Genomic DNA, 21,164 nt, shown 5'->3' on the forward strand with positions numbered 1-21,164 from the left:
GGGTGGACGCGGTCCTGGCAGTCAGTCGGTCAGTCATTTGTATCTACTGAGCGCTTACTGTGCGCGGGCCACTGTCCTAAGCGATAGGGAGAGTACGGTATAACAATGAAACAGACATTCCCTGCCCAAGCTTACAGTCAGGAGAGGGAGACAGACATTAATATAAATAAATAAAATCACAGATACGAACGTAGGTGCCGGGGGGCTGAAGGGCGAGTGAATAAAGAGATGAAGTCAAGGGGCTGCAGAAGGGAGTGGGAGGAGAGAAAAGGAAATGATGATAATGTTGGCATTTGTTAAGCGCTTACTATGTGCAGAGCGCCGTTCTAAGCGCTGGGGGAGATACAGGGTCATCGGGTCGTCCCACGTGAGGCTCCCGGTCTTCATCCCCATTTTACCGATGAGGGAACTGAGGCCCAGAGAAGTGAACTGAGGCATAGAGAAGCGACGTGACTTGCCCACAGTCACACAGCTGACAAGTGGTGGAGCCGGGATTTGAACCCATGATCGTCTCCCCCAGCGCTTAGAACAGTGCTTTGCCCATAGTAGGCGCTTGACAAATGCCATCATCATCGTTCTCGGGGCCTCAGTTACCTCATCTGTAAAATGATAATAATAATAATAACGTTTGTATTTGTTAAGCGCTTACAATGTGCAGAGCACTGTTCTAAGCGCTGGGGGAGATACAAGGTGATCAGGTTGTCCCACGTGAGGCTCCCAGTCTTCATCCCCATTTCCCAGATAACTGAGACCCAGAGAAGCGAAGTGACTTGCCCACAGTCACACGGCTGCCGAGCGGCAGAGCCGGGTTTAGAGCCCGTGACCTCTGACTCCCGAGCCCGGGCTCTTTCCACTGAGCTACGCTGCTTGGATGAAGACTGTGAGCCCCACGGGGGTCAACCGGGATGATCCCAGCGCTTAGAACGGTGCTTGGCACACAGGGAGCGCTTAACAAATGCCATTATCATTAATGAATAAGTAGGAGCGGCCGCCCGGCCGATTGTGCGGGGCAGATTGGCTGGTTCTGAGGCCCGGCTGCCCCCCGGGCCCGGCCCCAGGAAACAAGAATCCCGGCGCTGCCACCTGTCAGCTGTGTGACTGTGGGCAAGTCCCTTCACTTCTCTGGGCCTCAGTGACCTCATCTGTAAAATGGGGATGCAGACCGTGAGCCTCCCGTGGGACAACCTGATGACCCTGGATCTCCCCCAGCGCTTAGAATAGTGCTCTGCACGTAGTAAGCGCTTAACAAATACCAATATTATTATTATTATTATTAAAAACAGATTTTCCCACTCATAGAAAGCCCTTGAAACTCACTTTCGTTGGGGGAGTGGGGCGCCAGCACGCGCTCTCCGGGGCCAGCAGGGGGCGCCAGCCAGTGGGGCATCGGCTCCATGGGGGGGGTCCCCTTCTGGAATAATTGCACTCGATTGTAGTTATTATTACTACTAATAAGGTAATAATCATAATGATGGTGATGGTATTTGTTAAGCGCTTACTACATGCAAAGCACTGGCTCACTGGAAAGAGCCCGGGCTTGGGAGTCAGACAGAGGTCATGGGTTCGAATTCCGGCTCTGCCCCTTGTCAGCTGTGTGACTGTGGGCGAGTCACTTCCCTTCCTCTGTGCCTCAGTTACCTTATCTGTCAAATGGGGGTGAAGACTGTGAGCCTCACCTGGGACAACCCGATCACCCCGGATCTCCCCCAGCGCTTAGAACTGTGCTCTGCACACAGTAAGCACTTAACAAATACCAACAGATACCAACATTATTACCCTGTATCTCCCCCAGCGCTTAGAACAGTGCTCTGCACATAGTAAGCGCTTAACAAATACCAACATTATTATTAAGCGCTGGGGGATAGAAGGTGATCAGGTTGTCCCTCGTGGGGCTCACCGTCTTCATCCCCATTTGACAGATGAAGGAACTGAGGCACAGAGAAGTGAAGTGACTTGTCCACAGTCACACAGCCGACACGCGGCGGAGCTGGGATTCGAACCCATGACCTCGGACTCCCCAGCCCGGCCTATTTCCACTGGGCCACCACCTGGAGCTCACCCTCTTAATCCCCATTTTAGAGGTGAGGTAACTGAGGCGCAGAGAAGTTAAGCGACTTGCTCAAGGTCCCACAGCGGACAAGTGGCGGAGCTGGGATTAGGACCCACGACCTTGTGATTCCCAGGCCGGTGCTCTGTCCACTAAGCCATGCTGTATTTCATTCGGTCGTATTTATTGAGCACTCCCTGTGTGCAGAGCACCGAACTAAGTACGTTACAACAACAAACAGACACAGTCCCTGCCCCCAGTGAGCTTGCAGTCTAAAGGGGGAGACGGATATTAATAGAAATAAATCAATTAAAGATATGGACATAATCATAATAATAATAATGATAATAATGTTGGTATTTGTTAGGCGCTCACTATGTGCAGAGCCCTGTTCTAAGCGCTGGGGGAGATCCAGGGTCATCGGGTCGTCCCACGTGAGGCTCACAGTTAATCCCCATTTTACAGATGAGGGAACTGAGGGACAGAGAAGTGAAGTGACTGGCCCACAGTCACCCAGCTGACGAGTGGCGGAGCCGGGATTCGAACCCATGACCTCTGACTCCCAAGCCCGGGCTCTTTCCGCTGAGCCACGCCACCTCTCGAAATGGGGGCTGTGGGGCTGGGAGGGGGGGGTTGAATAAAGGGAGCGGGTCAGGGTGAGGCGGAAAGGAGTGGAAGTCCAGTGCTGGATGCCCACCATGACTTTGCCAGGCCTCTAGGACTGGTGCTGTGCTCTTTGATGATGAATTAACGCGAAGCAGCGCGGCTCAGTGGGAAAGAGCCCTGGCTTGGGAGCCGGAGATCATGGGTTCGAATCCCGGATCCGCCACTCATCAGCTGGGCGACTGTGAGCCAGTCACTTCACTTCTCTGTTCCTCAGTGACCTCATCTGGAAAATGCGGGATGAAGACCGGGAGCCTCACGCGGGACCACCCGATGAGCCTGTATCTCCCCCAGCGCTTAGAACAGTGCTCTGCACATAGTGAGCGCTAAACAAATACCAACATTATTATTAACGTCATTATGAACGCACCGAGATGGGGTAGGTGCCGGGCGTTGGGGTAAATAGAGGGCAGTCAGACTGAGAGGGAGGATCTTACCCTCATTTGACAGATGGGGGGGGGGCGCCCAGAGAGGTTAAATTCATTCAATAGTATTTATTGAGCGCTTACTATGTGCAGAGCACTGTACTGAGCGCTCGGAATGGACAAATCGGTAACAGATAGAGAGTCTCTGCCCTCTGACGGGCGCACGGTCTAATCCGGGGAGACGGACAGACAAGAACAGTGGCGATAAACAGAATCAAGGGACTCGCCCCAGGTCCCGCAGCAGGCCAGCAGCAGAAATGGGACTAGAACACGGGTCTCCCGACTCTCAGTCCTGCGCTGTGTCCATGAGGCGATGCCACGGGCCGAGGACATGGCGTCCTCCCCGCTGCCCCTGCCCGGGGTTGGGGATTGGGACCGGAATGTGTACAGTGGGGATGAGGACGGTGAGTCTCACGTGGCACGGGGATGGCGTCCAACCTCATTATCTTGTATCTACCCCAGTGCTTAGTACAGTGCCTGCCACGTAGTAAGCACTGAGCACATACCATTAAAATATACAGATAATATATACCCACCCCGGTGCTCAGTACAGTGCCTGGCACAATGTAAGAGCTTAACGCGTACCGAGCACAGAGAAGCAGCGTGGTCAGTGGAAAGAGCCCGGGCTTGGGAGCCAGAGGTCATGGGTTTGAATCCCGGCTCTGCCACCCGTCAGCTGTGTGACTGTGGGCGAGTCACTTCACTTCTCTGGGCCTCGGTTCCCTCATCCGTAAAAATGGGGATGAAGACCGTGAACCTCATGTGGGACGACCTGATCACCCTGTATCTCCCCCAGCGCTTAGAACAGTGCTCTGCACATAGTAAGCACTTGACAAATTCCAACATTATCATTATTATTATTATTAACCAATGCCAGTTTTATACACACACACACACACACACACACACACACACACACGTGTATATAATATACACACACACATATATAATAATGTTGGTATTTGTTAAGCGCTTACTATGTGCCGAGCAGTGTTCTAAGCGCTGGGGTAGACATAGGGGAATCAGGTTGTCCCACGTGGGGCTCACAGTCTTCATCCCCATTTTACAGATGAGGGAACTGAGGCACAGAGAAGTGAAGTGACTCGCCCACAGTCACACAGCCGACAAGTGGCGGAGCTGGGATTCGAACTCATGAGCCCTGACTCCAAAGCCCGTGCTCTTTCCACTGAGCCACGCTGCTTCTCAAAACACTGCTGAGGTCCCACCGAGATTTGAACTCGGATCGCTGGATTCAGAGTCCAGAGTGCTAACCATTACACTGTATATATATATATGTGTGTGTGTGTGTGTGTGTGTGTGTGTATGTGTATATACATATGTGCGTATATGTATATGTATATACACACACACTCACACATATATATACATACACACGCACATATGTAATATATATATATATTTATAATGCGGCAGTTTGGGGGCAAAGCTCACAGCCGAGACAGGAAGGGAAACAGTCAGATCCTCAGCTCTCTAATCGACCGGCTGAATTCTGGCCCCGTTCTCCTCACGGCGGGTGGACGCTCGTCTGTCCTGCGATGGTTGTGCGGGTGGTGGGGGATGTCCAGCGGTCACCCCCCCCTCCCCCCTACGTCGCTCAAAGAATCCAATGGAACGAATGAATAAAATACAGATATATACCCGAGTGCTGTGGGGCTGGGGTTGGGGGAGGTGAATAAAAGGAGCGAGGCAGGGAGACACAGAAGGGAGGAGGAGAAAAGGAAAGGAGGGCTTATTCAGAGAAGGCCTTCGGAGGAGATGGTCACCTGCGCCGTACTGGGCACCCGCCAGCCGCCAGATACTGTACTGAGCGCTTGGGAGAATACGGCAGCAGTAACGCACATCCCCTACCCTCCCGGGTGCCGCGTGAGACGGAAATGGTTTACAGTGGAGACCGGAGGAAGGGCAAAGTGACCCCAGCGTATCGGGGTGAAACAGTTGACTGACCCCGAACAGAGGCCTCCGTCAGTGCCGAGCACGGGGCCCGGGACGGGGGTGTGCACGCGGGCGGATGCTGGGATGCGGGTTCGACGGCAGTCGATCCGGGAGGGCTTCCCGGAGGAGGAGGGCCGTTGGCCTGGCAGATGGGGGAGAGGGAGGAACAGCGTGAGGGAGGCGTAACTGCCATGTGGGCATTGGCGTTGGGGGTCTCTCGGGAGGCAGAGTCCCGCTGCTTGGAACCGGTCATTCCCCGGGCCCCGTTTGGACTCCCGACCCCGGAGCTTCCTCCTGGGATTGAAGGAGCAGGTGAGGAGGGGAGGTTTCCATTCCCAACTCTTCCCCCTCCAGCCCCTTCCTGCTCAGGACCCGTCAGGCGCTTCTCTGTTTCTAAAATCACTGCTGTCCGGGGACTCCGCGGAGATGTCCGCCGCCTCCCCCTGGTCTGGCTGGTCCTCCTGGCCCACCCCGCCCTGCCCCCACAGGGCATGGGGCCCAGATGGAAATTTGGTTTTCTCCCACACGGCTGTGCTTCATAAAGCCTCGTTGGGCTCAGCCCCACCATCTGTCAGTCCCGGGGCGACGGGGGTCCTGGCCCCCGCCTCCGAGCACATGCCGGGGGGAGGGGGAGACCCGGATGCCAGTGGAAATTGGGGATCCACCCCGCCCGACTCGTCCGGACACAGCCAAGCGCCCCGGCCACGGCTCCCGGTGTGTGCCTGGTCCCTGCGCTTCATCCTCCCCTCGACCATCCCGGTCTCGGCAGCAGAGAACGTGGTTTCAAACGGCGGCCTCCCCGGGCCTGGAAGCCCCCCCCCCCCCCCCTCGGCCCCCGGAACCCGACCAGGACCGGCTCGGGGGTCCCGGGCCGTACCGAGCCGGTCGGGTGGCCCGCAACGACCCGCCGGCGTCCACGGCCTCGCGACCGTGTCCAACTTTAATAGGCCTTTCCGCCGGACACCCGGCGCAAAGCCAATTCCACGCGTCGACCGGCAGCCCTCCCGCCTTCCGGCTCCTAAGGGCCGATCGCCAAACGGCCCTTGGGTTTCTTGGGCTCGGGCGGCTTGACCGACGGCCCCTTCAGGAATTTCAGAACCTCTCTGTTTTGTGTGGCCTCCAACAGCATCTGGAAGTCCTGGAGACAGGGAAGGCGGGCCCGGGCGGGAAGCCCCTTCCATCCGGGGGGTGCGGGTGTCCCGTCCTCCCACCCGGATCCAAGGCCACGCGGGAAAAACTGGGCTCTCCCTTGAAAGTGATGGGTTGGAAGTGAAACCTTGAGGTCTCTCTAGACCCCTCGATATGCAGGAGGGGCTGCCCACCTAGGTGGGGGCTAGGGAAGCAAGGTAGGCTCGCTGTGGGCAGGGAATGTTTCGGTTATATGGTCATAATGTACTCTCCCAAGCGCTTAGTACAGCGCTCTGCACGCAGAAAGCACTCGAAGAATATGACCGGTTGAATGAATGACCCGTGACAAGCTGGCAACCTCTCGGTTCCCCCCCAGAAGTCCCCAGCGGGACCCGAGTGACCGGCGGCGAGCCCGCGGTCGGGGTCACGTCCCCGCCCGCCTGCTCCCTCGTTGCTCTCCGGGCCCCGGCAGGGACAGGCTGGACGGGGGCACCGGAATCAACACCCGGGAGGGCCCGAGGCCTGGGCCCCGACGTCTCGGCAGACCGTGGGGCGCGCGGGCCGTCCCGACCGGGGGTCCCCGGGCCCGTCCCCCCTGGCAGCCGCCCTTACTCCGCAGTACTGTCCTCCGTTGAAGATCTGCGGCGGCACGGCCCCCGGGTCCCCGGCCTACTTTCTCATTTCCTGGAGCGCCGGGTCGCTGACGGACACGTCCGCCAGCTCATACCGCGTCCTGCTCCCGTCCAGGATCCGCAGGACTTCCCCCTGGTGCTGTTTCACCTACCCGAGCCGGGAGAGAGAGGGGCTGGTGGTTCTGCCCGGCTGCCCCTCCCCGCGTCCCCTCCCACCCCCTTGCCCACGGTCTCTGCCCATCTGGGGTGCGGGGAACGCTCGCTCTGGTAGGGGCCGGGGTGATTCCGGGAACTGCGGGGGCCCAGACGTTTCTTACGTCTGCTAGTTCTCCGAGTCGCAACCGGAGAACTCCTGGAATAACCAACCCCACGGGGTTTTTATCAGTCATTATATAACTGATCGATTGCCCTCCAGCACGCCGTGCTTCAAGATCAATCAATCAATCAATCAACGGTATTTACTGAGCGCTTACTGTGCGCAGAGCACTGGAGTAAGTGCTTGGGAGAGTAAGGTAGAGTCGGTAGACACAACCTCTGCCCACAGAGAGCGTTGAGTTTGGTGCAGCATGGTACTTTCCAAGGGTTTAGTACAGTGCTCTGCACACAGTAAGCACTCAATAAATATGACTGAATGAATGACCCTGAATTCTACGGACCATTCTCATCATCACCATAATAATGTTGGTAACCGTTAAGCGCTTACTATGTGCCGAGCACCGTTCTAAGCGCTGGGGTAGATACGGGGTCATCAGGTCGTCCCACGTGAGGCTCACAGTTAATCCCCATTTGACAGTTGAGGTAACTGAGGCCCAGAGCAGTGAAGTGACTCGCCCACAGTCACACAGCCGACAGGTGGCGGAGCCGGGAGTCGAACCCATGACCTCTGACTCCGAAGCCCGGGCTCTTTCCACTGAGCCACACTTACTGTGCCCGGAGCATGGTTCTAAGCACTTGACTGGCACTCTGCACAAACTGATCGATCAACAATGCTGAATTCGTGGCTCAGTGGAAAGAGCCCGGGCTCGGGAGTCAGAGGTCATGGGTTCGAATTCCCGCTCCGCCACTTGTCAGCTGTGTGACTGTGGGCGAGTCACTTCACTTCTCTGGGCCTCAGTGACCTCATCTGTAAAATGGGAATTAAGACTGTGAGCCCCACGTGGGAGAACCTGATGACCCTGTATCTACCCCAGCGCTTAGAACGGTGCTCTGCATGTAGTAAGTGCTTAAAAAATACCAACGTTATTATTCTAACCATCAGTCCCGCATTCAGTAAACCACTTCTAGTGGCCACATAGCACACTTCGAACAGTTTTTGATCCTAATGTCCCCCCAGAATTTGTTCTAGATGATTGCACTACATATGCAGGTGATCTCATTTGCTCCAGGGTTGCCAAGGGGTTGTCCAGTTTCCCCGAGAGTCCTCAGTCGGTCCTAGCGCTCAATACGGTCCAGGCGCTCAGTAAATATGCCCAAGAAGCAGCGTGGTCTAGTGGATAGAGCACAGGCCCGGGAGTCGGGAGGACCCAGGTTCTAATCCCAGCTCCGCCACTTGCGTGCCGTGGGACCTTGGGCTGGTCACAGAGAAGCGGCGTGGCTCAGTGGAAAGAGCACGGGCTCTGGAGTCAGAGATCATGGGTTCGAATCCCGGCTCGGCCACTTGTCAGCTGGGTGACTTTGGGCAAGTCACTTAACTTCTCGGTGCCTCAGTAACCTCATCTGTAAAATGGGGATGAAGACTGTGAGCCCCACGTGGGACAACCTGATTCCCCTGTGTCTACCCCAACGCTTAGAACAGTGCTCGGCATATAGTAAGCGCTTAACAAATGCCAACATTATTATTATTATGGTCACTTCCCTTCTCTGTGCCTCAGTTCCCTCATCTGTAAAATGGGGGTCAAGACTGTGAGCCCCATGTGGGACAGGGACTGTGTCCAACCTCGTGGCTCAGTGGAAAGAGCCAAGGCTTGGGAGTCCGAGGTGGTGGGTTCGAATCCCGGCTCTGCCACTTGTCAGCTGTGTGCCTGTAGGCGAGTCACTTCGCTTCTCTGGGCCTCGGTTATCTCATCTGTAAAATGGGGATTAACTCTGACCCTCACCTGGGACAACCTGATTACCCTGTATCTCCCCCAGCGCTTAGAACAGTGAGCTTAGTAAGCGCTTAACAAATACCAACATTAATTAATTAGATCCTATCTACCCCAGCGCTTGGAACAGTGCTTGACATGTAGTAAGCGCTTAACGCCATCATTTATTCTGTCGATCGACTGCCCGATTGATTGCTGATAATCTGGAGGCGGGGGGGGAGGGAGGTCTCTTCATGCCACTCAGAAGTTTGGGAATTAGGATGGGGGGCTTCCATCCGCCCCCCGGCCCCTCACCTCCCGGGAGCCGCTCACGCTGCTGTAATAGACCCTGATGCCGTCGCTGGGGTCGTCGCCCCCGCCGCCGCGGCGAAGGCTCATGGTCTAGCTCTGGGTGGGGGGTCGGGGGATGACGACCCCTCCCCCTCCTTCCCTTCCCCATCTCCTCCCCTGCCCCCCCCCAACCATCCCTCCTCCGGTTTCCAGGGCAACGGCAGGACCGCGCCGAGTAACCGCAGCTGGTTGCTAGGAGAAACCAACCGAAGCTCCTGATTGGCCGAAGAGGAAGCCATCCGCTCATTGGCTAAAAATCGGGGGGGGGGATGAGAACCCCCCCCCCCCGCATCGCTTCGCTCAGCCGACGGTTGAGCCGCGGGGGGGAGGGGAGGAGAGGAAGGACAGGGAATGTCTGATACATTGTCATGTATGATAATAATAATAATAATGTTGGTATTTGTTAAGCGCTTCCTATGTGCAGAGCACTGTTCTAAGCGCTGGGGGAGATACAGGGTCATCAGGTGGTCCCACGTGAGGCTCCCAGTCTTCACCCCCCTTTTCCAGATGAGGGACCTGAGGCCCAGAGAAGGGAAGTGACTCGCCCACGGTCACACGGCTGACGAGTGGCAGAGCCGGGATTAGAACCCACGACCTTCTGACTCCCAGCCCCGGGCTCCATCCACTACGCCAAGCAGTAGATAGAAGATAATTAGACTGGACACAGTCCCTGTTCCACGTGGGGCTCGCAGTCTCAATCCCCATTGTACAGATGAGGGAAGCGAGGACCAGAGAAGTGAAGTGACTTGCCCAGGGTCCCCCAGCGGAAAAGTGATGATCTATTGACTGACAGCGTGGCTCAGTGGAAAGAGCCCGTGCTTGGGAGTCAGAGGTCGTGGGTTCTAATCCCGGCTCCGCCACTTGTCAGCTGGGTGACTTTGGGCAAGTCACTTCACTTCTCTGGGCCTCGCTGACCTCATCTGGAAAATGGGGATGAAGACTGTGAGTCTCACGTGGGACAACCTGATCACCTCGTATCCTCCCCAGCACTTAGGACAGTGCTTGTCACATAGTAAGCGCTTAACAAATACCAACATCATTTTGGTGAAGGAGGAGTGGACCAGACTCCTCCTCGGGTTCTCGCCCGGCCCTCGCCGGACCCTGATCCCTCTAACCTCCGTCAGCCGCCGCTCCTCAAGGCCATCACGCCCGGGTCTCCTCTGCAACGCTTTCCCGGGGCCCGCCGCTTTCCCTCGTCCCACGGGAGGCGGCTGGTGCCCCTGGGGCCTCTCCCCCTTCTGGCCTAATAATAATAATAATTATAGGACTTAATAAGAAGAAGAAGAATATGGTATTTGTTAAGTGCTTACTCTGTGTAAGGTACTGTACTAGGCGCTGCGGTGAATACGAGCAAATCAAGTTGAACACAGTCCCTGTCCCAAAGTGGGCTAAAAGTCTCAAACCCCATTTTACAGTTGAGGTAGCTGAGGCCCAGAGAAGTGAAGTGACTTGCCCAAGGCCACACAGCAGACATGAGGCCTTCCCAGACTCAGCCCCCCTTTCCCTCTGCTCCTCCTCCCCTCCTCATCACCCCGACTCCCTCCCTCTGCTCTTCCCCCTTCCTCCCCCCCCCCCACAGCACTTGTGCATATTTGTAGATATTTTTTATTCTATTCATTTTATGAATCATGTGTATACATCTATAATTCTATTTAACTGTTTTGATGCTGCTGATACCCCTCTACTTGTTTTGTCCTGTTGTCTGTCTCCCCCCTTCTGGACCGCAAGCCCGTTGTTGGGTAGGGATTGTCTCTGTTGCCGATTTGTACCTTCGAAGCGCTTAGTACAGTGCTCTGCACACAGTCAGCGCTCAATAAGTACCACTGAATGAATGAAGGAATGAAAATGGCAATGACGGGATTAGAACCCATGAGCTCTTCACTCCCAGGCCCGTGCTCCACCCACTATACGTTGCTGCTTCCCCAAGGCAGAAGATACAAGATAATCAGGTTGGACACAATTCATGACCCACATGGGGCTTACACGTTCCCTGCCCACAGGGAGCTTCCAGTCTAGGAACAGTATTAATAAATAATACTTAACGCATCTAAATAATAATAATAATAATAATATAATAATAGCTTGGTGCCCCAAGGTAAAGGGGCACCAGCTCTGGGGAGGGGTGGGAAGGAGGGCCCTAGGTCTCCAAGAAGCCCCCCGATCTGATCTTTCCAACTGGTGGTCCAGTTGGAGATCAGCCAGTGCTCCCTATCGATCAATCGATCAATCAATGGTATTTATCGAGTTCTTATTATCATCATAATAACTATGATGGTATTTGCTAAGTGCTTACGATGTGCCAAGCACTGTTCTAAACACTGAGGTAGATACAAGGTGAGCAGGTTGGACCCAGTCCCTGTCCCACATGGGCTCACAGTGTTAATCCCCATTTTACAGATGAGGTAACTGAGGCCTAGAGAATAAGAATAACGGCATTTGTTAAGAGCTTACCTATGTGCCAAGCACTCTCCTAAGCGCTGGGGGGGATACAAGGTAATCAGGCTGTCCCACGTGGGGCTCATGCCCATTTTACAGATGAGGTAACGGAGGCACAGAGAAGTCAAGTGACTCACCCAAAGTCACACAGCTGACAAGTGGTGGAGCCGGGATTAGAACCCACAACCTCTGACTCCCAGGCCCGTGCCCTTTCCACTGAGCCAAACTGCTTTTCTAAGTGAAGTGACTTGACCAAGGACAAACAGCAGACATGTGGTGGAGGCAGGATTAGAACCCAGGTCCTTCTGACTCCCAGGCCCAGGCTCTATCCACTAAGCCATGCTGTTTCTAAATGCTGTGAGGGAGGGGTGAGCATCGAAGCGCTTAGTGGGGCTGAAAGGTGCATAAATTTCACAGAAGGGGGGAGAATAGGGTAGGGAGGTGAGAGATTAGACAGGGAAGGCTCAGTAATAATAATAATAATAATAGTAGTAGTAATAACGATAATAACGATAATAGCATCCGTCAAACACTATGCGCAAAGCGCAGGGATAGATACCATATAAGCAGAATGGACACAATCCAATCCCACAGTCCAAGGCAGAGGGAGAACAGGCATTTCATCCCCATTTTTCAGAGGAGGTAACTGAGGCACAACAAAGTGAAGTGACTTGTCCAAGGTCATACAGCAGACGCGTGCCAGATTCAGAATTAGAACCCATATCTGTCCATCTCCCCCGATTAGACCGTAAGCCCGTCAAAGGGCAGGGCCCCCCGTCTCTATCTGTTGCCGACTTGTTCATCCCAAGCGCTTAGTACAGTGCTCTGCACATAGTAAGCGCTCAATAAATACTATTGAATGAATGAATGAATGAATATCTCCTGACTCCCAGGGCCTTAGTCGTTGCACTAGGCCAAGCTGCTTCCTCTCCAGGCTTCCTGGAGGCAGGAGGGAGAGGGTGAGCGAGGAGTCATTAAATAAATTAATTCACTTATTAAACTTATTGATCTCTATATCAATATTTACAGTAATGTCTGTCTCCTCCTCTAGGTTACACTGTTGTACTCGGTTATCCTCTCCCAAGCACTTAGTACAGGGCGCTGAAGACAATAAGCGTTCAATAAATATCATTAATTGATTGATCGATTGGTTGAGCCGTTGCCCTTTAGACAATAAGCTCTTTGTGGGCAGGAAATGTACCTACCGACTTGGTTATATTGTACCCTCTCAAGCGCTTAGTATAGTGCTCTGCACACAGTAAGCTCTCAATAAATACGACTGAATGGCTGACTTGTTCTGCGCTCAGTAAGCTCTCAAAAATACGACTGATTGGTTGACTTGCTCCCTTTATTTCCCCCGCATGTAAATATTTGTAATTTTATTTATTTGTATCACTGTCTGTCTCCCCCCCCAGATTGTAAACTCACTGTGGGCAGGGATTGTGTCTGTTATATTGTACTCTCACCCCCACGCTTAGTACAGGAGGCAGCGTGGCTCAGTGGAAAGAGCCCTGGCTTGGGAGTCAGAGGTCATGGGTTCGAATGCCGGCTCTGCCCCTTGTCAGCTGTGTGACTGTGGGCGAGTCACTTCACTTCTCTGGGCCTCAGTTCCCTCATCTGTAAAATGGGGATTAAGATGGTGAGCCTCACGTGGGACAACCTGATGATCCTGTATCTCCCCCGGCGCTTAGAACAGTGCTCTGCACATAGCAAGCGCTTAACAAATACCAAATACCAACATTATTAATCCCGGGTCCGCCACGTGTCTGCTCTGCGACCTTGGGCGAGTTCGTTTAACTTCTCTGTGGCTCAGTTCCCTCATCTGGAAAATGGGGATGAAGACTGTGAGCCCTATGGGGGACAGGAACTCTGTCCAACCCCATTATCCTGTATCTATCTCGGTGCTTAGACCGTGAGCCCATCACTGGGCAGGGATTGTCTCTACCTGTTGCCGAACTGTACATTCCAAGCGCTTAGTACAGTGCTCTATTTATTTTGTTAATGAGGTGTCCATCCCCTTGATTCCATTCATCGTGATGACGTCGTCTTGTTTTTGTCCGTCCGTCTCCCCCGATTAGACTGCGAACCCGTCGCTGGGCGGGGATGGGCTCTATCTGTTGCCGAATTGTCCATTCCAAGCGCTTAGTACAGTGCTCTGCACATAGTAAGCGCTCAATAAATAGTATCGAATGAACGAATGCTCCGCACGTAGTAAGCGCTCGATAAATACTATCGAATGAATGAACGAACGGTGATTGGCACAGGGTGAGCGCTTAACAAACACCACAGTCAATAGTATGTTGATGATTATCGTCACTGCTCTGCACACCGTAAGCGCTCAGTAAATATAATCGACTAACCGACTGAGCGACGGCCTACTCCGCCACTCCTCGCGCACATCCCGCTCTGTGCCGACACTCAAAATGAGAAGTTCCCACTCCCGGCCGTAGCCACAGGGCTGCTTTCCTCTTCCCCCCGAAACCGTCTCCGTCTCCCCACTTCCCTCCCTCCGTCCCTCCCCACATCCTGGGGCCTGGTCGAGGGAGAGCCGGGGGCCGGGCCGGCGGAAGGGGAACCGGGTAGGCGCTCAGATCCGTCGCCGCAGGCCGGGGGCTCGCGGGGTCAGCGGAGGAGACGACAGGCCCGGGGTGGTCTTCCCTCACGGCCCCCTGCGCTCGCCCCGGGTGGGGGTCCCCTCACCCCCACGGCGGGGCCGTCGGAAGGGTAAGTCAGGACGCCCCTCTACACCCCAAGCTCATTATGCCGATTCGGTGGGACTGTACTCTCCCAATGCTCAGTCCAGTGCTCTGCCTGTAGCAAGTGCTCAATATTCTCATTCTTAGGCTAAGCGCTTCCTGTGGATAAGGCAGTGCTCTGAGCACTGGAGTAGTTACAAGCTGACTACTTGTAACCAGTACCAGTCGGACGCGGTCCCCGTCCCACGTGGGGCTCCCGGTCAGGAGATGTCAAAGTCGATCGATCCATCGATTAGCCGCCAGCTCCTTCCAGCCTCGGCCTCCTCTGTGAGTTAGAGAAAGCAGGGCTTTCTCCAGGGGTATCTCTGTCCACTCGACGGTCAGCTCCTCGAGAGCGTGGATCCCGTCTACTAACGCTACTGTACTCTCCCCAGCCCTAAGCACGGTGCTCTGCGCCCAGTAAGCGCTCGATAAATACCCCCGACTGACCGGTCGATTACGCACTCTCCGGCCTGGACCTTTAAGAAAGGAGGCTGGGGTCTTCCTGAGAAATTCATTCCTTCATTCAGTAGTATTTATTGAGCACTTACTATGTGCAGAGCACTGCACTAAGCGCTTGGAACGTACAAATCAGCAACAGATAGAGACAGTCCCTGCCCACTGATGGGCTTACGGTCTAATCGGGGGAGACGGACAGACAAAAACAATAGCGATAAATAGAATCAAAGAAATCCAAGCTGCCTGTGCCCCGGGCCCCTGCTCAGGGCCCTGCTGGGAAACAGGGGTTTCGATCATCTTGGCCCCTGGACAAGCCCGGCAGATCGGGCAGAGGCAGAGCGGGTGGAAGTTCCCAGGGCGAGGAGGAGAAATTTGGACTAGCAAGGGGAGAATTGTACTCGGTTTGAAATATTTGCATAAACGGAAAGAAGCCCGGGCTCCGTGCGGCCGGGGGGGGGGGGGTGAATTTGGGTGTTTCCGCAAGCTGAGATGTTGCAAAAGAGCCCATCCCTCCGCACCCCACCCCTCTGTCAGTCTCCCAGCTGGAGTTCCTTTTTCCGGGTGGGATTCGGATGGGATCGCTACATCGAGCAATCAGTGGTATTTATCGAGCGCTCGCCACGGTGCAGAGCGCCGTACTGAGCACTTGGGAGAATATGGTGCAGCGGAATTGGCAGACACGATCCCTGCCCGTAACGAGCTTACAGTCTAGAGGAGGAGGCAGACATTAATATGAATAAATGAAGAGTTGATAATATATAATGTACAATTTAAAGATGCGTACGTAAGTGCTGTGGGGTTGAGGGTGGGGTGAATATCAATTGTCCAAAGGTTATAGAGCCAAGTGCATAGTTGAGGCAGAAGGGAGAGCACTGTAGTTAAGTGCTTGGGAGCAGGGTTGGTAGACGTGTTCCCTACCCACAAACAATCAATTGCATTGATTGAGTGCTCACTGGGTGCAGAGCACTGTCCTAAGCACTATGGAGAGGACAATATAACAATGTCACAGACACATTCCTGCCCACAACGAGCTTACAGTCTAGAGGGGGAGACGGACATTAATATAAATAAATAAATTACGACGTGTACGTAAGCGCGGCGGGGCCGGGACGGGGGAAGAGCAAAGGGAGCCAAGTCAGGGCGATGCAGAAGGGAGTGGAAGAAAAGGGAAAGAGGGTTTAGGGAAGGCCTCTTGGAGGAGATGCGCCTTCGATAAGGCTTTGAAGGCGGGGAGAGTCATTGGCTGTCAGATATGAAGAGGGAGGGCGTTCCAGGCCGGAGGCAGGGCGCGGGCGAGAGGTCGGCGGCCAGATAGATGAGATTAAGGTAGAGCGAGGAGGCTGGAATTAGAGGAGGGAAGTGAGTGGGCTGGGATGTAGTAGGAGAGTAGCGAGGTGAGGTAGGAGGGGACAAGGTGATCGAGTGCTTTACGGCCCATGGTATGGAATTTCTGTTTGATGCAGAGGTGGCCGGGCAACCCCTGGAAGTTCTCGAGTGGGCAAACGTGGCCTGAACATTTTTGTAGAGAAGTGATCCAGGCAGCAGAGTGAAGTAGGGACCGGAGTGGGGAGAGACGGAAGACAGGGAAATCGGCATCGTGGCTGATACGTAATCAAGGCCGGATAGGATAAGTGGTTGGATTAGCGAGGTAGCAGTTTGGATGAAGAGGAAAGAGCAGATTTTGGCAATGTTGTGAAGGGGCAACCAACAGGATTTAGTGAGGGATTGGATATGTGAGTCGAATGAGAGCGAGGAGTCAAGGATGACACCTAGCTTATGGGTTTGTGAGACAGGGAGGATGGTGGTGCTATCTAGGATGACGGAAAAGTCAGAGGAAGCTAAGGAGTTCTGTTTTTGACATGATAAGTTTAAGGTGATGGCAGGACATCCAAGTAGAGATGCATTAAAATCAGGAGGGAATGCAAGACTGCGGAGAGGGAGAGACATCAGGGCTGGAGATGTTAGATTTGGGAATCGTCTGCATAGAGGTGATAACTGAAACCATGGCAGCGAATGACTTCTCCAAGGGAGTGGGTGTAGATGGAGAATAAATGGGGGCCCAGAACTGAACTTTAAGGGAGCCCCAAAGTTAGGGGATGGGAGGCAGAGGAGGAGCCCGTGAAGGAGACCGAGAATCAACGGCCAGAGAGATAGGAGGAGAACCAGGAGAGGACAGTGTCTGGGAAGCCCAGATTTGATAATGTTTCCAGGAGAAGGAGGGGCGGGCGGTCCATAATGTTGAAGGCAGCTGAGAGTTCAGGAGGATTAGGATGAAATAGAGGCTTGCGGATTTGGCAAGCAGAAGATCTTTGGTGATCTTTGAGAGGGCAGTGTCTGTGGAGCAAAGGAGACGGAAGCCAGCTTGGAGGGAATCAAGGAGAGAATCAGAGAAGAGGAACTTGAGAGAGCGGGTGTAGACGACTTGCTCAAGGAATTTGGAGAGGAATGGTAGGAGGGAGGTGGGACGAGATCTGGAGGGAGCCGTGGGGTCAAGGGAAGCTTTTTTTAAGAATGGGGAAACACGGGCATGTCTGAAAGCAGTGGGGAAGAAGTCATCAGAGAGCAAACGTTTGAAGATAACAGTTAGGGAGAGAAGAAGGGAGAGGGCAACTGCTTTGATTAGGTGCGAAGGGATGGGGTTAGTTGGGCGGGTGAACGGGGTGATTTTGAAAGAAGGTGGGAGATCTCCTTTAGAGATACGGCTCGGCAAGATGGGACAGTTGAAGAAGGGGCAGGAAGGGGGAAGGACTGGAGAGGAGCAGGGGAGATTTTAGGAGATCACGCCTATTTTCGATTTTTTCAAGAAAGTACTTAACCAGATCACTAGGGCCAAAAGATGGGGGAGACGGGCGAGGGGGGGGGCAGGGGGTTTGAGGAGGAAGTTGAATGTCTGGAACAACTGGTGAGGTCAAAGGGCACGGGAGTCGGTAAGGATGGAGAAATAATTTTGCCAGGCTGAGGAGAGGGCAGAGTAAAAGCACGTAAGGATAAACTCAAAGCGGGCGAGGTCTGATAGATATCTAGATTTGCGCCAGCAGCGTTCTGCAGCTTGTGCACAAGAGCCAAGGAAGCAGACTGTGGAGGTGATCCGGGGTCGTGGCTTAGTGGAATGAGATCAATTTACCAAAGGGGCTCTCATTCTAGAAGGGGAGATAGACATTAATATAAATCAATAAATTACAGATCTGGACATACCTACCGTGCTGATGGGATATGGGTGGGGTCCAAGCAGGGTAAAAAAGGCTGCAGGCTCCCAACCAATACTTCGAAAACACGGGCCTGGGAGTTGGATGACGTGGGTTCTAAGCTCGGCTCTGCCACTTATCTGCTGTGTGACTTTGGGCAAGTCACTTCACTTCTCTGAGCCTCAGTTACCTCATTTGCTTATTGGGGATTAAGACTCTGAGCCCTATGAGGGTCAGGGGCCCCATCCAACCTGATCATCTTAGATCTACCCCAGTGCTTAGTACAGTGCCTGGCACATAATAAGCACCTCTGTCTCGATCTCCCCTGTCTCGCCGTGGACACCTGGCCCACATCTTGCCTCTGTCCTGGAATGCCCTCCCTCCTCAAATCCGACGATTACTCTTCCCCCCCTTCAAAGCCTTATTGAAGGCCCATCTCCTCCAAGAGGCCTTCCCAGATTAAGCCTCGCTTTTCCTCACCTCCCACTCCCTTCTGCGTCACCCTGACTTGCTCCCTTTGCTCTTTCCCCCTCTCCCAGCCCACGGCACTTAGGTGTATATCTGTAATTGTATTTCTTGATATTGGTCCGTTTATGATCTAGTGGCTAAGACAGGGGCCTGAGAGCCAGAGACGCCTTTTTTTATGGCATTCGTTAAGTGCCTACTGTGTCCAAGCTCTGTGCTAAACTCCGAGCGTCTGATCCCGGCTCTACTACTGGCCTACTGTGCGACCTTGGGCAAGTCACTTAACTTCCCTGTGCTTCATTTTCCACAGCTGTAAAATGGGGATTCGATACCTGTTCTTCCTTCTTCCTGTCAGTCCACTGTAGAACGGGGACTGTGTCTCACTTGTCTCTACCCCAGCGCTCAGAACAGTGTGGAGTGGGTGCACGCCTGCTCACACTCAAGCGTGCGCACACACACACACACAGAGGTACACATCCTCCTGGCCCCCGGCTATATCGCCCACTGCCCCCTAAATTTCCTTATCGACATTCTTTCGTCTTTGCAGGAGGAGCAGGCCGAGCGGTGCCGGCCCGAAGACTTCGCCTCGGAAATGTTAGCCGAAGGCTGCCTAAACGGCCTCCCCTACCGAGGGAAGAAAGAATCCCACCCTCCGAACCCCCACCAGTGCCCGGGAAAGCCAAAGCCCGGGAACGACACGTGGCAGAGCCAGCTGCGAGGCCCGGAAGACGGGGCCGTTCCCCCCGCGGGCCCCAGAAGCCGGGAACGGGTGGTCCCCGGCGTGCCCCGGTTGGGGCGGGGAGAACGTCCTCGGGGGACTGTGGGCGAGAGGACCATCCCGGGGGCTCCGGTGCCCGCTTTGGGCGGTGCCCCCGGGGCTGGCGGAGGAGAGGGCCAGCTGGACCTGTACCGGTCCTGGTCCGGAGCCAGCATCTGCAGGGCCTACCCCGACCTCCAGATCGGCGGCGACCGCGTGGCCAGCATTTACGACGGCGTGGACGGCGGCCCGCCCGGCAGCACCTCCCCAGGCCCGGTCCTGCTCTCGGCGGACATCCCGCCGGGCCAGCCGGCCGGAGAGGAGCCGCCCGGGGCCCCCTCCGCCCCGGGCCCGCCGCGGGGGGACGAGGCCCCGGAGAGGAGCCTGTTACCGGGTGGGCTGCCCCTGACCAACTCCTTGCTGAACAGTTACATGGAGAAGAAGGTGGAGGAGCTGTACAAGCAGTTTTTTGACGAGAACCTGACCAGGTGCGGCTCCGTGTCCCACCTGGTGGCTTCCGGAGCCCTCACGTCGCACCTCCCGCAGGCCGGAGGCCAGCGGGGCCCGGAGTCCGGCCCCGAGCTGGGGCCGGCCCGCCCGGGGGTCCCGCAGCCCCTCGCCCCGCTCCGCCTGGGCAGCGCGGCCGGGGCCGGGGGCAGCGTCGAACTCAGCACCCCCAACCTGCAGATCTCCACCCAGTCGAGCAAGGAAGCGGCCCCCGCCGGGGCCCCTGCCCTCGTTTGAAACGGCGGGCTGCCCACCACAGCCCCCCGCCGGTGCCTGGCCGGGCTGGCAGTAGAGGGGCGCGGGGGCCAGATGCAGGAGCCCTGAAGTGGGGGATCCCAAGCCGGCACTGCCAGGCGAAGACCAGAAAGCAGTGAGGTCTAGCGGATCGGGCCCAGGTCCGGGAGTCAGAAGGCCGTGAGTTCTAATCCAGGCTCTTCCACTTGTCTGCTGGGTGACCTTGGTCAAGTCGATTTACTTCTCTAGCACTCAGTTACTTCATCTGGAAAATGGGGATGAAGACTGTGAGCCCCGTGTGGGACAGGGACTACGTTCAACCTGATTAGTTTGTATCTACCCCCACGCTTAGAACAGTGGTTGACCCAGAATAAGCGCTTAACAAATACCATCATCATCATCCGGAGAAGTCTGCCGACCACCGGACCCCTCTAGTGATGGGGGCGGGTGGCCGGTCACGGTCCGGCTCTGCGTCTCCCTGGCAGAGCGGTCACTCTGGCGTCTGAGGCCCCCCACCCGCACCCCCTGCCTCCGGCCCCCGGCTGATGGGGCCCTAGGTGGACGCTGGCACAGACCTTGGCGCCACAGCCCTGCCCCATGCCGACCAGCTCCCAGCCACGTCGGTTGGTCAGCCTGGGGGACGTGGCCGACCCAGCCCTGATTTACACAGATACCCAAGGGACGCAGAGGATTTGAGTGCAGCTTGGCAACGGCGCCCATTCCATCTCTCCCAAACAACACGTTGGCCAATCTAGCATTGCCTGGTTCTGCCCTCGTGGAGGATCTGTGCCCGCGGTCTGAGCGGGTATGGCGCCGTGGGTGGGGATGGATCTGCTGAGGCCTGTGGAACCCTGGAGACACTTTTCCACCGTCATGATAATTAGAAACCGTCACTTCCAGGCTTTGCTCCGGGACAGAGAAGGATTGCCACATCCCGGTTTTCCCATGGGGGAAGTGGGCACCGTGGGACCGGCTAAATCCCACTGGTCTCCTCAGGCCAGATCTTCTCGCTGCTCGTCCTATCCGTGGCCCCCTTCCTCCCCTTCTCTCTCCGGACAAGGGCCCGGTCCGGAACAAAGCTGCAGCTGACTTGGACCTCTCTCATTCCAGAGTGTTTGGGTGTG

General features: G+C 55.2%; 1 protein-coding gene across 1 annotated transcript; it reads left to right on the forward strand.

Annotated features, from left to right (window-relative positions):
- The first annotated feature begins 14,348 nt into the window (after nt 1–14,348).
- TASL (TLR adaptor interacting with endolysosomal SLC15A4) lies at nt 14,349–20,215 on the forward strand. Its single transcript, XM_029067879.2, has 2 exons — nt 14,349–14,422; nt 19,090–20,215. The coding sequence occupies exon 2, from the start codon at nt 19,135–19,137 to the stop codon at nt 20,041–20,043; it is 909 nt and encodes a 302-aa protein (XP_028923712.1). The 5' UTR covers nt 14,349–14,422; nt 19,090–19,134; the 3' UTR covers nt 20,044–20,215.
- Nucleotides 20,216–21,164: the final 949 nt, after the last annotated feature.

Source organism: Ornithorhynchus anatinus, chromosome 6 (genome assembly GCF_004115215.2).
Source record: "Ornithorhynchus anatinus isolate Pmale09 chromosome 6, mOrnAna1.pri.v4, whole genome shotgun sequence".
Classification (NCBI taxonomy): Eukaryota; Metazoa; Chordata; class Mammalia; order Monotremata; family Ornithorhynchidae; genus Ornithorhynchus; species Ornithorhynchus anatinus.